Genomic DNA, 15,363 nt, shown 5'->3' on the forward strand with positions numbered 1-15,363 from the left:
TGTTCAATTGTTTTCTTCTTTGTGTATTTTTCCTCATATCAAGTTATACGGTACTCTATTATTATTTATATGGAATAGCACTAAGCATTTCTGCAAATCATTCATTTATTGTTTGAAAATTGTTCCACTCTCTGCTCTCATCCAGTCCATATTAGATGAAAAAAAGTGAGATGGGATGCTGTTATTCATCTTTGCTTTAAAGACAGAGTGGAAAATATTCCAGGAAAGCTGGTAGTAGTTACCGTGGGGAATTATTCTAAAAATAAAAGACGGCTCCCCCTCTTTTTCAGCTTCTGTAGAGCTCACCTTGCTCATAACTCAAGTCGAAATCTCTTAAACGTCAGCAAATGACAGTTATTTATTTGCCACTGTGCAGAAGCCATGTTATACACACCTTAAGAATGGGGCCTCGAAGCATTTGAAGAGTAAAACTCAAAGCGTCCGACAATGGACGGATACAAATAATGAACTTTGATTGCCAATCTACATGACTTCAGGCTCATGTGTCACACAGCTGTTCATTAGTGGTGTTTTCCAGGTCATGCATCACTATTACTATTGCTTGATTAGTGTACGGCATTGGCTTGGCAGAAAATAAATGAGATTAAAATTCCCATTGACTTACGTTAAAGAGAAAGTTGAGCAATATCTAAAGACTTGAACTGTTGTCTTACGGTCTACAGTATAGCAACCACCCACAAAACTCCAGCTTGAGATTCAGCCCTATTTTGTTCCATTTTCAAACTAAAAATAACTGTTGCATGCTTTTTTTTTGTAATGATAGACTCAGTGTTATTTTATTGAGCAGTGTGGTGAAGATTTATACACTGAGGCAGGCCAAGTTTTAAGTTCAAACTGTTTTATTGTATCATTTGCAAATGTCTGATTTTGATTTGCCAAATACAAATTCCAAAATGACAGATAATCACCTCATTCACATAATGTTGCTATATAGCTATGATTTTAAAGATATAGTATGCCATTGTAATGGGTAAAACATATTTAAGACATAATATGTCATTAGAAGAAAATATATTGTTTTAACGACATATCTCATTATTATGACATTATTGTGCGGGAAAATATGTTTAGGTGGCAACAATGCACCATCGTACAAAATGTAAACATATGAGTTGGTTCACTGTGTACTATACAGAATGCTTACATTGAGAATTGCATTAAAAATGTATTATTACAAAATAGATGTACTAGAACTGTCGATCTATCAATCTTAATTTTGGTATTATTGGTAAAATTTGTTTGCATGGACTTTAAAAAAAGATTTTTCTGTAATTTGGCATCAGTGATTTTAATATTTTGGCATTAGTTTAGGTGGATAGTTTTTTTCTAAAAAATTTACCAGAAGCGTAAATTCCATTCAACTAGCAAAAGAATTACTTCATGACTCCACGACACCCACAAAAACACACAGTTTCCGACCCGTTGCTAATTCATTCACACTTTTTGGGTTCACACTCCTGTGAACAGGATCATGTTTTTTCATTATATTTTGGTATGTGTGTGCACACAAAATTCGAACAACCAAATTTATTACGTCAAAAATTCATTTTGGAAAGCCAAAATAATTGACAGACAGAATGAAATTGAAATTATTTGATGCTTTGGTGGTGTCAGTGTCTATTTACAACTTTTGTAATTAAATACATTTGATTAATGAATTCATTATTAAATAAACATTATTTATTTTGCTAAATGAAAACTTTAATTGGTTTTTGTTGCTGTCGTTGGTGCATACAGTTAACATAGACATCATTACTTGGAAACCATCAAAATCTAAATATGTCTCAGACTCTCTTTCGGTCATCATGTTGGACCAGACACAACTGTCAGTGAACCCAGTAAAGGACACAACTTGCCTGGACACTTCAATAATGTCTCTCATCAACAAAGTGGACAAAGCTATTTGACAGACGTCGCATGACTGAAGCTCCACATCACCAACTTGTTTAAAACCACTATCCGATTTCAAGGCCTAAATGTAAATATACAGTGCTGAAAAGTTTACCTTTGGGTTTGCCCCGGGTCACTGGGGACTCGTTTTACAGGTCTGCGCAATAACACGCCATTTGGTTGCACAGCGGTGACTCACGAAAAACGATTATGTCCATTATCAACACACCGCCGACCAATAGCAGCCAAGAGCCCCGGCCACAGGCAGCTGCTGGGTCGCCTTACGAATCTGAGCCAACATGATTGTCGTTGTTATGCCACTGAGCATTATATACCACGATGTGTCTGCGGTTACTTGGCAACCTGGGACAGCTGCACTGGCAGGAAGCTCAACATTTCTGTCTTAAAATGAGCCAATTAAAGACGGGTTTGAGAGGTCTCTACAAAATCAAGGCCATCCTTTAGCGAGGTGGAAAAGGGATTAAAATCATGCGATTGTTTCGGTTAAACTGCTCACGGAGTTACATAACACTCAGTGGGTCAAACAATGATCTAGGAAATCATAAAAGCCCTTTGTTTATGTCACATGACGAATATTATGTCCTTAGCTGATGGCATGCCCTTTCGTTTTAATCTAATTCTGTTCAGATGTCTGGGACGCAGATTACCGCTTTCACCTTTCAGCTGCTGAAAGCTCACACGCAAACTTGGAAGACACCAATGTGGGTGCAAATAATGCAGTGGTATGAAAAAAGCAGTGTGACTGTGTTGAGTAAATAGGGTTATTAATTGCTGGATTGAGCGTGGGTGACGAGGTGCTGTAAGAGTGTGAGAGTGTCTCGGAGCGGTAACCATGTTTAGAGACCAGCTGCCCACCCACACAAGCTTCGCATGGCACGCCTGCTGGTCCGAAGCACGAGGGGTCATCACAACGTCCCTTTGGTGAGCATATTAACCATTTACTGAACATATAAAATGTCAAAGCTGGTCCAACACACTTTTGGGGCCCAAACACATGCTACGTTTGCACTTGTGAGTACTAGTGGCAGCTTATTGCCAACTGTGTTAAGAAATTCATTACTAAAAGTAATGTGTTACAATGTTGTGTTACTCATTTTAGTGAACATATATTAGTCATTTACTGAACACATAAAATGTTGGTCCGAAATGCTTTATGGGCCCAAAAAGTGCTATGTTTGCACTTTGAGTGTGGCAGCTTATTGTCAAATGTGTTAAGAAACTGTTACAATGTTGTGTTACTCATTTTATTAAACATATATACTGAAAATATAAAATGTCAAAACCGACCTGATTTTGAGGCCTAAAAAGTGCTGCATTTGCACTTTGAGTGCGAGTACTAGTAGCAGCTTATTGTCAAATGTGTTAAGAAACTTAAGTATGTGTTACAGTGTTGTGCTACTCATTTTGGTGAGCATATATTAACCATTTACTGAACACATAAAATGTCAAACCCGGTCCGACATGCTTTATGGCCGCAAAAAGCAGTATGTTTGCACTTTGAGTGTGGCAGCTTACTGTCAAATGTGTTAAGAAACAATGTTATTACTCATTTTAGTGAACATATATTAACAATTTCCTGAACATACAGTATAAAATGTCGAAGCTGACATGCTTTTGGGGCCCAAAAAGTGCTATGTTTGCACTATTACTGCCACTATTGTTGGGAAATTTGGCTACTAAAAGTAATACATTACAAATTTGTGCTAATATGTACCTAATTCCACTGAAAATACTGTTTTGTTTTGTTTCATGTTTTGTTTTTAGCAGCAGTTATCTGCAAGCTCCAGACACGAACCACTACAAAGTACTATTACTAAAACTTATGCACTCAATTGAGGTGGATATATTTTTTTATTTGATATGAAAACATGCAAAAACTATGTTGGAAACACATTTACCAAATACATTCCTTGATGTGCATCAAAGAAAGTCACTTGACTGATAATGGGACAGCATAACTGGACTAACCAGTGGACCAATCTTGTTGCACATCATCTGAAATGTTTTGGTCATTATGAAATACCTGAGCCAAATTCTGTTGTCAAAGTGGTTGGGTATAATTACCTCGCAGAACTGTCTAGCATGACTGCATTCCCAAACAGCAGGCATCAGCCTCCAAAAGCAAGATAACATGAATGAGTTTGTTGTTACATTTCATCTGCGTGCCCTGAGGTGAAAATCATTTCTCATATACGAAAAAGTTCCACCGTGGATTATTCTACTGCAGAAAATTACCTTTTACTTAGTGATATTCGGTGGCAGTTTATCAGGAATTTGCTTACACATAATACAACACCTTGTACAATGCTTGTGCAATTTAAAAATACGCCAAATGCTCTAGTATGACATGCATGTAAAAAATAAATAAATTTATGCCATTTATTAAATATATCTGCTTTTTTACTGGTAAATTATGATGTGATAGGACAAAAAGAGGCCACTTTAAATGACATGAGATTTAAATTTGCATTGCCCACATAAGCACCTCAATGCAACCTGTCAGAGTGCATGCTCTAAACACAGCACATTTGAGTTATTTTTAAACATTAAAAAATTACAGATCACCAATCACTCTAAATCTCATTTGGTGGTCCCATTTGACATCCATTTCACCAATCCGGTCTTGAGCTACAGATCCATAATATGGTTAGACTGCTGCTTGTTTCATTGAAATGAAGTAGATATTGTTACTTTTGGCTAATGAACCTAAATGAGTGAAACATATAATTCATTGTTCAAAGCTGGTTAATTAATCAACTCACTGTTGATATTCTTTGTCAATTAGAATTGTTAGATTTAGTTTTTTGTTCAACTCCTGGACCAAAGCACTTCACGGACCACAGTTTGTGAACTCGTTTGAAAGTGATTGATGAAGTGCTGTAGTGATGGATTTTGACAGGACCTCCCATCTTTACACAGGTAATCTGAAGGTCTTCTGAGGAGCTCTTCGTCACCTCCCTGACCTTTCAGATTCTTAGAATACCACATTTAGCCAGATGGTCAGTTCTAGGAAGAGTCTCGGTGGTTTCAAACTTCCTTCACATGTCAATAATGATGCATGCATCTGGGAAGCTTGAATTTTATAGCTTTTTCCAGCTAAAGGGATTGACACATTGCTATACTGGAGGTTGAAGGCGGTTCTGGTTTCTGCTGTGTGGTTGAATCGTATGTCTGGAAGTAAATTTACATATCAATAACCACTGCTTTAAGTTTCATTAAATACTTAAATATGTCACATAAATACTCAAAATATGCTACACATTTCAAGGTTAAAAACATGCTCGGTAAATTTGCCAAATAAGGATCTCGAAAATGATTAAATCTGGGGGGAAAATAAAATTTGATTGCACACATTTTCATGTTGCAGTAGCTATTGTGAAATAAGTCTACAAGTCTAAACTGTTGAACATTTGGAGTGGTTTGGATAATGTTTGAATCCACTACGCATCTGTCTGTAAACATCTCCCACCGTGCCTCGAATCAAACTAACAGCCAGACATAAACACAATGGTTATTTAAATCTGCCTGAGATTGTTTTCTTAATTAACTCTCGATATAAACATCAGGCATCTGCTGACAAATACCAATGGGTTCAAGTCCGATGTCCTTTGTTTTGCAATCTTTCAGCAAGCAGAAGTAACCATCCGTATTGTGTTACGCTCTCTATGTACAGTAGAGCCCCGTGATCTCCGGCCCGAGGCAGTTTAGAATTGTGTACATAGTCACAAGTGAATGCATGTTCAGAATCAGAATCAGAATCAGAATGAGCTTTATTGGCCAAGTATGTTTACATATACAAGGAATTTGTTGTAGTGACAGAAGCTCCACAGTGCAACAGAAAGACAGTAACAGGACAGGACACAGGTAATGAAACAAAATAACAGGAAATAGCCAATAACCAATGTACAAAGCAGCAAAAAAAAATAAAAATACACAATATATAATATATAATATAGGCGACTATGTATGTACAGGTGAAGTATGTGCAAATTAGAAATGAGAAAATAAAATAAGTGAGTGTGGTGAATGGATAATGTATTAGTTGTGTGTTCTACGTTTATTTATTGAGTGTTCATGAGATGTATTGACTGAGGGAAGAAACTGTTCCTGTGTCTGGTCGTTCTGGTGCTCAGAGCTCTGTAGCGTCGACCAGATGGTAACAGTTCAAAGAGGTTGTGTGCTGGATGTGAGGGGTCCAGAGTGATTTTACCAGCCCTTTTGCTCACTCTGGATAAGTACAGTTCTTGGAGAGTGGGGAGGGTTGTACCAATGATTCGCTCAGCAGTCCGGACTACCCTCCGTAGTCTTCTGAGGTCAGATTTGGTAGCTGAGCTGAACCAGACAGTTATTGAGGTGCAGAGGATGGATTCAATGATGGCAGAGTAGAACTGTTTCAGTAAGTCCTGTGGCAGGTTGAACTTCCTCAGCTGGCGAAGAAAGTACAGCCTCTGCTGGGCCTTCCTGACAATGGAGTCAATGTGAATATCCCACTTTAGGTCCTGAGAGATGGTGGTGCCCAAGAATCTGAATGACTCCACTGCAGTCACGGTGCTGTTCATGATGGTAAGTGGGGGGAGAGCAGGGGGGTTTCTCCTGAAGTCCACGATCATCTCCACAGTTTTGAGCGTGTTAAGCTCCAGGTTGTTGAGACTGCACCAGACAGCCAGCTCCTTAACCTCCTGTCTGTAAGCAGACTCGTCACCGTCCTGGATGAGGCCGATCAGTGTGGTGTCGTCTGCAAACTTCAGGAGCTTGACAGAGGGGTCTTTAGATGTGCAGTCGTTGGTGTAGAGGGAGAAGAGCAGTGGGGAGAGTACGCAGCCCTGAGGAGCTCCAGTGCTGATGGTTCGAGTGCTGGATGAGAATTTGCCAAGCTTTACTAACTGCTGTCTGTCTGTCAGGAAGCTGTTGATCCACTGGCAGACGGAGGTGGGGACGGAGAGCTGAGTTAGTTTATTTTGAAGGGTTTCCGGGATAATGGTGTTAAAAGCAGAGCTGAAGTCCACAAACAGGATCCTCACATAAGTCCCTGGTCTGTCCAGATGCTGCAGGATGAAGTGCAGTCCCATGTTGACTGCATCATCCACAGACCTGTTTGCTCTGTAGGCAAACTGCAGGGGGTCCAGTAAGGGTCCAGTGATGTCCTTCAGATGAGCCAGAACCAGTCTTTCGAATGATTTCATGGCTACAGACGTTAGTGCCACAGGTCTGTAGTCATTTAGTCCAGTAATTTTGTGTTTCTTTGGGACGGGGATGATGGTGGAGCGTTTGAAGCATGAGGGGACTTCACACAGCTCCAGTGATCTATTGAAGATCTGTGTGAAGATGGGGGCCAGCTGCTCAGCACAGATTTTTAGGCAGGCTGGTGACACACCATCTGGACCAGGTGCTTTCCTTCTTTTGTTTTTCCTGAAGACCTGGCACACATCGTCTTCGCTGATTTGAATTGTAGGTGTGGGGGAGAGAGGGGTTGCTGGAGGTGTGAATGGTTGTGTGGAGGGGTGTTCTGGGCGGCTGTGGGGTGATCGTTCAAAACGACAAAAGAACTCGTTTAAGTCGTCTGCCAGGTGTTGATTCTCCAGAGTGCTGGGGGGTGGTGTTTTGTAGCTGGTGATGTCCTTTAATCCAAGCCACACTGAAGCCGGATCGCTGGAAGAGAATTTGTTCCTGAGCTTGTCAGAATAATTCCTCTTTGCCACTCTGATCTCCTTTTCCAGTGTGTATTTGGCCTGTTTGTACAAGACTTTATCCCCCTTTCTGTGAGCATCTTCTTTGGCCTGACGGAGCTGTCTGAGTTTGGCAGTGAACCATGGTTTGTCATTGTTGTAGAATAGATGAGTCCTGGTAGGAATGCACATGTCCTCACAGAAACTGATATATGATGTTACAGTCTCTGTGAGCTCGTCCAGATCATTTGCTGCAGCTTCAAAAACAGACCAATCAGTCAGGTCGAAACAGGCTTGTAAATCCCGCTCTGTTTCGTTAGTCCATCTTTTAACAGATCTTAATACAGGCTTCGCAGACTTAAGTTTCTGCCTGTAGGATGGAATAAGATGAACCAAACAGTGATCAGAGAGTCCTAAAGCTGCTCGTGGAACCGAGTGATATGCGTCCTTTATTGTTGTGTAACAGTGATCCAATATATTACTGTCTCTGGTGGGACATGTAACATGCTGTCTGTATTTTGGCAGTTCACGGGAGAGATTTGCTTTATTAAAGTCCCCGAGAATGATTAAAACAGAGTCCGGGTGTTGTTGTTCACTCTCTGTGATCAGATCAGCGAGTTTCTGTAGAGCTGTGCTCACGTGCGCTTGCGGTGGAATGTAAACACTCACGAGAATGAACGAGCAGAACTCCCGCGGCGAATAGAACGGCTTGCAGTTAATGAAGAGCGTTTCTAGATCTGAGCAGCAGTTTGGACTGGTCAACAAAGTGTGAAAGGGCAGGGTGGCCAAATTTGGCTAAGGGGGTAACAGTTAGTGACATGGAGTTCCTTTTTGCTTACCTGAGGATCCCAGGAAGTATCGTTCTAAAACTGATCCAAAGCCAGAAGGGTTGTCCCTAAGATCACTGACTGTGAAGGGCTGCATGGAAATGTTGGCATCATTTATTGGCCAGTTGGGCGCATGAAAACTGGCACCTCCGTACCACGAAATATTCATCATGGAGAAACAGTCCTGAGAGAGAAAGAGGGTGACTATCCGCAAACTGTATTGTTTTGGTCCATCTATACCATAGGTAGATCATTTATTGCTAATTATACAGTCATTGATTTAGTTTCTTCATATAGATTGTATAAAGTTTTCATTAGTGTCCAAATCCAGACAACCAGCTAAGAAGCTTTTGGCTCTCATAACACATGAAAACAGGTGCAGAATACCTATAAGTCAAAGGATTGGACTGAACAAAGGGTTTTTAGGCTTAAATCTAAAATAACACACGACAGAGCATTACTGAGGAAGGAAATGTGGGAAATTAATGGATTAAACTCGAAAACTTCTGAACCGCATTAGGTGCTTGCTGAACAAAGAAGGCCTTGTCTTATCGGAAATCTGTCAAATGTATCTGTGTGGCTTTTTTAGTCTGGTGATCTTTAAACCCTGCTTTAAAAACTTTTTTGGCAGGTACAATTGCAAAGTAAATCCGTTTTTACGAATAACAATATGACCACATAAAATACGACTATTTGAAGACAAATAAAAGCCACTAATTACATAATGAAACAAAATGTTAAAGATAAATGCAAGCAAAGAGCCATTCAGATGTTAAATTGTTTATCCTTAAGGATATTTTCTGAAACAAGAAACAGTTAAATAAGCATTTTAATTAGGACGTGAAGGCCCCAAAGGAAGTCAAAGCAAAAATATGAAGCATATATGTTAAGTTCTAATGACATTTTACCTTCAGGTCCACGTGACAGTGAATTGGAGTCCAGGTTACACTGTAACACTCGGTATCTGAGTCCTCCTCTGATTCCAAAGATATCTTCACCTCTGCGACCGAATCCCAAGTGTAGCAGAATTCGGTTTTGTTAAGCCAGCACATGTTCCTCACGAACGGAACCTCAATATCGGTGTTCCCCACGTTCTCCACGTCTATCTCCGCGAAAGTCTTGTCCTCAGTCAGTGTCTGTATGACAAGAGTTTGCGTCCGTCTCTCCCAAATAAGCCCACTAAAGCTCCCCTTCAGGATCCAGTTCTTGTTGGGCTGATCCACAACTTGCCAATAAATGATCCCAATTGTCATGACAAAAAAGACAGCAACTCCCAAGCAAGCAATAGCCCCCTTCCAGGTCTCGTTCATCTCTTTCAACCCCGTGTCCCATGTCACCTCTGGGATTGGACTTGGGTTCCTGTTGCGAGTGTGCGGCATGATGATTTCACAAAGAAGACGACGACTAAAAAGATCTAATCAAAAGTGATGATAAAAAGTAACAACCTCTCTGTTGCTGACATGCAGAATCGTCATCATGTCGCGCTCCTTCACGCTTTGGATTGTCTGTGAACGTGAAGTTTTGAATTGGATCTAATTGCGTTGTTGCGCGCACCGGCCGCCGGTCATCAACGGATCCAGGTCAAGTTCTCCAAACACAATCATTCCAGAATAAATCGAAAAAATAATGCATGCTGCTTCCAGTGCTATAGCAGGTTTAAAGCATTGATCGCAGAAGAGTGAGCAGCCTTACCCGGGTTTGGCAGCAATGCCTACAAATAGCTCCTCAGCGGCTTATTTGCTTGGCCTGCACTTTTGCGCGCTGCTGTGACGTAACTCCATACTGCTTCTTCAGAAAGGTACGAGAGAAAGTGATTAGGCGAGCTTTGCGGTTACCGGGGCTCCCGGTCAGGAGCCGGACAATGCGCAGAGTACGGCGAATCACCCATTCTCACTGAGTGCACGCGCTTGGCATTTGGAGACGCGCGTGCAGAGCGATCGACTAGCATACATGCATCAACCCCGAGCAAGTGTTTCAGCGTCCTGTAACTGTTTAAGCAGGCGTGAGAATCCTTCACCCTTAGAAATAAGGGTTCTTTATTGGGATCGATGGTTCTATGAAGAACCTAAACATCCATGGAACCTTTCAAATGTAAAAAAAAAGGTTCTTTAAAGTAGAAAAGGTTTCTTTAGATTTTTTAAATGTTCTTCAAGATGATTCTTTTAGGAACTGTTCACTGAAAGGTTTTTGGCTCTTCTATGGCATCGCTGCAAAAACACCCTTTTGGAAACCTTATTTTTAAAGAGTGTTATTTGCAAACTACATTTTGATCTCATTTCGATCTAATAGCCTAAATCATGGCGCATCATACTTGTGCACTGCGTCGTTTGTGTATCGTAATGGTTTTTCTACTGAACAAACTGTGTGTGCTATTGCCCTACATCAACCCTACACCTAAACTTAGCCCTCACAGGAGACTTTGTGCATTTTTAGATTTTCAAAAAAACACCATTTAGTATGTTTTTTAAGCCTTTTGAATTACGGGGACATAGGCAGTGTCCTCATAAACCACCTTCATATTGTAATACCTCTGTCATACCCATGTCATTATACAAATTTGTGTCCTCATAAACCACATAAACATGCACACACTGGAAATGTCTGCATGAACAAACATTAATAAACATGAAATTAACAATAACATTACATGCCCAAAGTCTTCCAGGTCTGAAATATTTTTGTCCTGACTTCCAGATTCTTTATGGAAGGTTGCTGGATTTGAGAAATAGTGTTTCACAGCTATACATCTCCCGTGTTTAGTGATGTGTATAAGAATTGTTTCATACACAGTCTAATAGCATAGCATGGTTGGCAAATTTATATACACAACATTTGTGAATATAGTCAAAGCTAAATTGTATGACACAGTAAGATTGTTGTGAAGGAAACTTTAGAAAAGATTTTTTAGAAAATAGGTGAATCAATAAATGATGACTAATTCACTGTATTTTAAGAATAATATGTAATCATAATCCATAAAAGTAACAGTAATCTGATTATGAGCATTTTAAAATGTAATATAATCCAATTAGGTGTACTTAATTTTTGGAATCTGATTACATAATCCAGATTAAATGTAATCAGTTACGTCTTCACTATCTACTCAAAATATTGCTAAAAAGTACATGAACTGAGAATTTTAACAAAAATCTTTATGTAGAAATGTTTAACATCACAAGACACATAACTTCAGTAGTCCGTACACACACACACACACACATATATATTTGACACTAAACATGGAGAATGTGTCAAGGCATGATTCTTTGGAGCAGCAGATATGAAGCAGGAATCCCCCCCCCATGACTTAAGACATGATTAATGACATGACAACATGGATGACTGGAGATGCCACCTATGGAATTTCACCTGTCAACAGCCATTGTGTTGGGCTTGCCATGTGCTGCACCTTTCTGTCTGTCTGTTTATCTATCTATCATCTATCTATCCATCCATCTGTTCCCAGCTATCTCAGAAAACTCCTGAAAAAGGGCTTCTGATAGTGAAGCACTGACGTGTTGAAGCGGCCGATAGCCCAAATGCCTTGAAGATTAGTTGCGACTGGCTCAGATTCTGTAAGTCAGCCCTTTTGCATCTCAGGATTCTGCTGGCAGGGCTGTGGTCATTGGATAAGGCTGTGGGAACCTCACCTTGGCTGTTCACTCATCTCCAATAATCACGTAACCACTAGACGGCTTCACCTATCAGCTGACTACTGACTGCCCCCAATTTCCTGCTTTAATTTTGATTAATGTTCAGATTTGGACATAGAAAACTGTTCCAGAGTGGTAGCTAAGGTTGCAAGTTGCATCTTCTGCACTTGTCTGCGAAGGTGTGTGTGTGGGTTATGTGTGTGTGACTAAGCCAAGTTAAACTTTACAGTGGCCTTGGCTCAGGGTCAGAGTTGAGCGTGCTTTGGGGCCATGTCCAAAGGAACAGTCTCAATTTACACATCAACTATACGACTCCGTTGAGAAGTGCTATAAATAACAGCTTGAATGATAGGTGGCTGGCTCTGCTTTCCATGGACTGTGACTGTGAGCATGCAGCGTGAAAAACAAATGGTAGTATATATAGTGAAAAAAATCAGCGGATGACAGCAAACGTTGATATTGTTTTTTTTTGCATATGTAACTGGTATATCCGTTCAGTGGGGCTCAAAGGACAGAGACCAGCAACAAAAATGCTTCTATTTCTCATATTACCAGCAGAATAATTATTTTATTTTATATTATTTATTTATTTCCATCTGTTGCACCTAAATAAACAAATAAATAAATAAACAAGACTTACCATTTTAAATGAGATTATCAGCAGTACAATTATTTTATTTTATTTCTGCCTTCATTTATTTACCTATTTTGTACTTTAACAAATACAAATTAAACTTGATATAAAAATACATTTTTTTTCATTTTAAACTATATTATCAGCGGTACAATTATTTTATTTCATTTTTATTTGTGTATTTATTTCCTTTTTTTGCAACTGAATATAAATACACAATTAAATAAAATTAATACTTTATTAATAAATTAATAAAGTTTAATTGTTATTTATTTCCATCTATTGCACTTCAAAAACAATAAAATAAATTATAATAAATATAATAATTATTATTATTATTGTCATAGCTCAGTCACTAAACCACATTAAGGACTCCATTTCCCAGCATCCCGCCTGCACCTGATCTCCAGTCAACACACCTGCCACCATTCACCTCATTAACTACGATATAAAAGCAGTCACCTTTCGCTCCCTTATCGTCTGGTCTCCTTGATGGTATTTTCTACACATCATGAGGTACACGGTCCTTACCAGCGCTATTCACCTGAATCATCATCATCATCATCATCATCATCATCATCATCATCAATCATCATCATCATCATCATCATCATCATCATCATGTCCCAATCTACCTTACAGTGAATCCTCCATCTGTCTGCTCTCAGAGCCCTCGAACCTGGAAAGGGAAAATAGTACCAAGTTATTATGACATAAGTCCAACCATCTATCCTAAAAGACTTTCTGTTCACCTGAGTTTGTGCCTGATGTCTACGAAGCCTCCTTTAGTTTAAGCTACATGTGGATAAAGAAAGATTCTTTACTTTCCCAGTTTCTTAAGTTATGATGTTATGTTGAATTCTGAACCTACCTGATTTCTGGATCCCAGCTTCAACAAACTTGCTGACCTCACTTACCTGTGTTATCTGTTTCATGACAGAAGACCAAACCACAAAATTTGCCTTACAACATGGGCATTCTCCTCAACCCTCAAGACCCAGAAGACCTGCTTCTCACACGCTTTCAAGATGGCCAGCCAATTGAGGACTACGTAGAGGAATTTGTCGACCTCTCACATCAAGTGCCCTGGAACGATGAGACACTAAAGGCCGTTTTCTGGTGCAGCTTGGATGATTACCTTTATCTCCTTTAAGTTCCAGCGGGAGCAACCAATATTCTTTGCAAAAATATATTGATTATATTATATGGATGTGTGGATCATCGTATATTGTAGAGCAGGGGTGCCCAACCCTGTTTCTGGCGATCGACTGTCCTGCAAAGTTTGGCTCCAACTCTAATCAAGCAACTAATTAAGGTCTTCAGGATCGCGTGAAAATTAAAGGCAAGTGTGTTTGATTAGAGTTGGAGCTAAACTTTGCAGGACAGCTGATCGTCAGGAACAGGGTTGGGCACCCCTGTTGTAGAGGAAGCACTTCCCAAGTCCGCTCCAATGAGTAGTGTTCCTAAATCTGTTCCGTTGAGTGAAATTCCCGAATCTGTAGGCCCAATCCCATTTCTAACCCTTACCCATACCCCTCCATTTTGCATGTTCACATGAAGGGTAGTGGTGTTTCGATTCTCTTTTGGGGGAAGGGGAAGGGGAAGGGGAAGGGGAAGGGGAAGGGGAAGGGGCCGGGTAACCCTTCACACAAAGATTTTTTTGGGGACAACACTTCAAAATGTACACATAAATGTAATGTGTTTGTACATGTAAATGTATTTTTGGCATTAATAAAGATTTCAATGAAAAGAACTGGCTCAGCTTTGTTGAGATGCAGTAGATGTGGTTCACTGCCTGTAAATACAGGATTGTTAGAACAATGTTGTTTGAATAAAGCTTTTTCATGTGTTGTTGACTTGTTTATTTATTGTCATGGTTACTTTTATTTACATTTTACTCATTTGTTCATGTTTCCTGTTGTCAGTCAATAAAATATAATTGTTTCATTAACATATGCATTAATTCATTACTTGACTGAAAATTGAGATGTATTCACCTTGGCTGCATTTGTCTAGTGTACAGTCATGCATAGCTATGGCATATGAAAAAGAAAATTACATTTAGCTTGTTTCACTAAAAAATATAATTAATTATTGGTCAGCATTTATCATTATTATTGTCCATAAGTGTTGGGCAACCAATGCATTCTGAAGGAATCTTAATTTCTAAGTAGTAATACTTACATTTTTGGAGTAAAATCAACAATCCTCTCCAAAGGTAAGATCTTTGAGCAGCTGATGGACAGCTCTTTTGTGCAGAAATTACAAACATGGAGGAAAACATACTAGGTAGGGTTGTGGATTTATCGATTCTTTGAGATGTTTGTGCGCCTGTCGCTCTTATTTTATTTGTATTATTATTACTGCAGAATATACAAGCTCAGGGAAAGATGGTAGTAGCTATAACAATGAACAATCATAATGACACAAAGAAAAAGAAAACAACTAATTAGTTTGCGTACATCATAGTATGAGATTATATACACAGGAACAAAAAGATTAAATATCTTTGAATAATCATAAAATTAATATAATCATAATGCATTAAAATTGCATTTGTTTTTGTTATTTACAGTATAAGCCTCAGGGATGAAACGAGAGGGACATTCAACAAGAAAAATAGGAAAACAAAGGAGATTTAAGCCAGTTTT

The 15,363-nt window shown here is 39.3% G+C and overlaps 1 protein-coding gene across 1 annotated transcript in view; it reads right to left on the minus strand.

Moving 5' to 3' along the window:
* Positions 1 to 10,317, minus strand: part of LOC306868204 (SITS-binding protein-like) — a 36,058-nt gene extending 25,741 nt beyond the window's left edge. The window contains exons 1-2 of the mRNA XM_079414285.1: positions 9,334 to 10,317; positions 8,438 to 8,609 (exon numbers count right to left, since the gene is read on the minus strand). Of these exons, the coding sequence (XP_079270411.1) occupies positions 8,438 to 8,609; positions 9,334 to 9,804 (643 nt within the window). The 5' untranslated portion in view covers positions 9,805 to 10,317. The remainder of the gene's footprint in view (positions 1 to 8,437; positions 8,610 to 9,333) is intronic.
* Positions 10,318 to 15,363: the final 5,046 nt, after the last annotated feature.

Source organism: Barbus barbus, assembly GCF_936440315.1.
Source record: "Barbus barbus genome assembly, chromosome: 50".
NCBI lineage: Eukaryota > Metazoa > Chordata > Actinopteri > Cypriniformes > Cyprinidae > Barbus > Barbus barbus.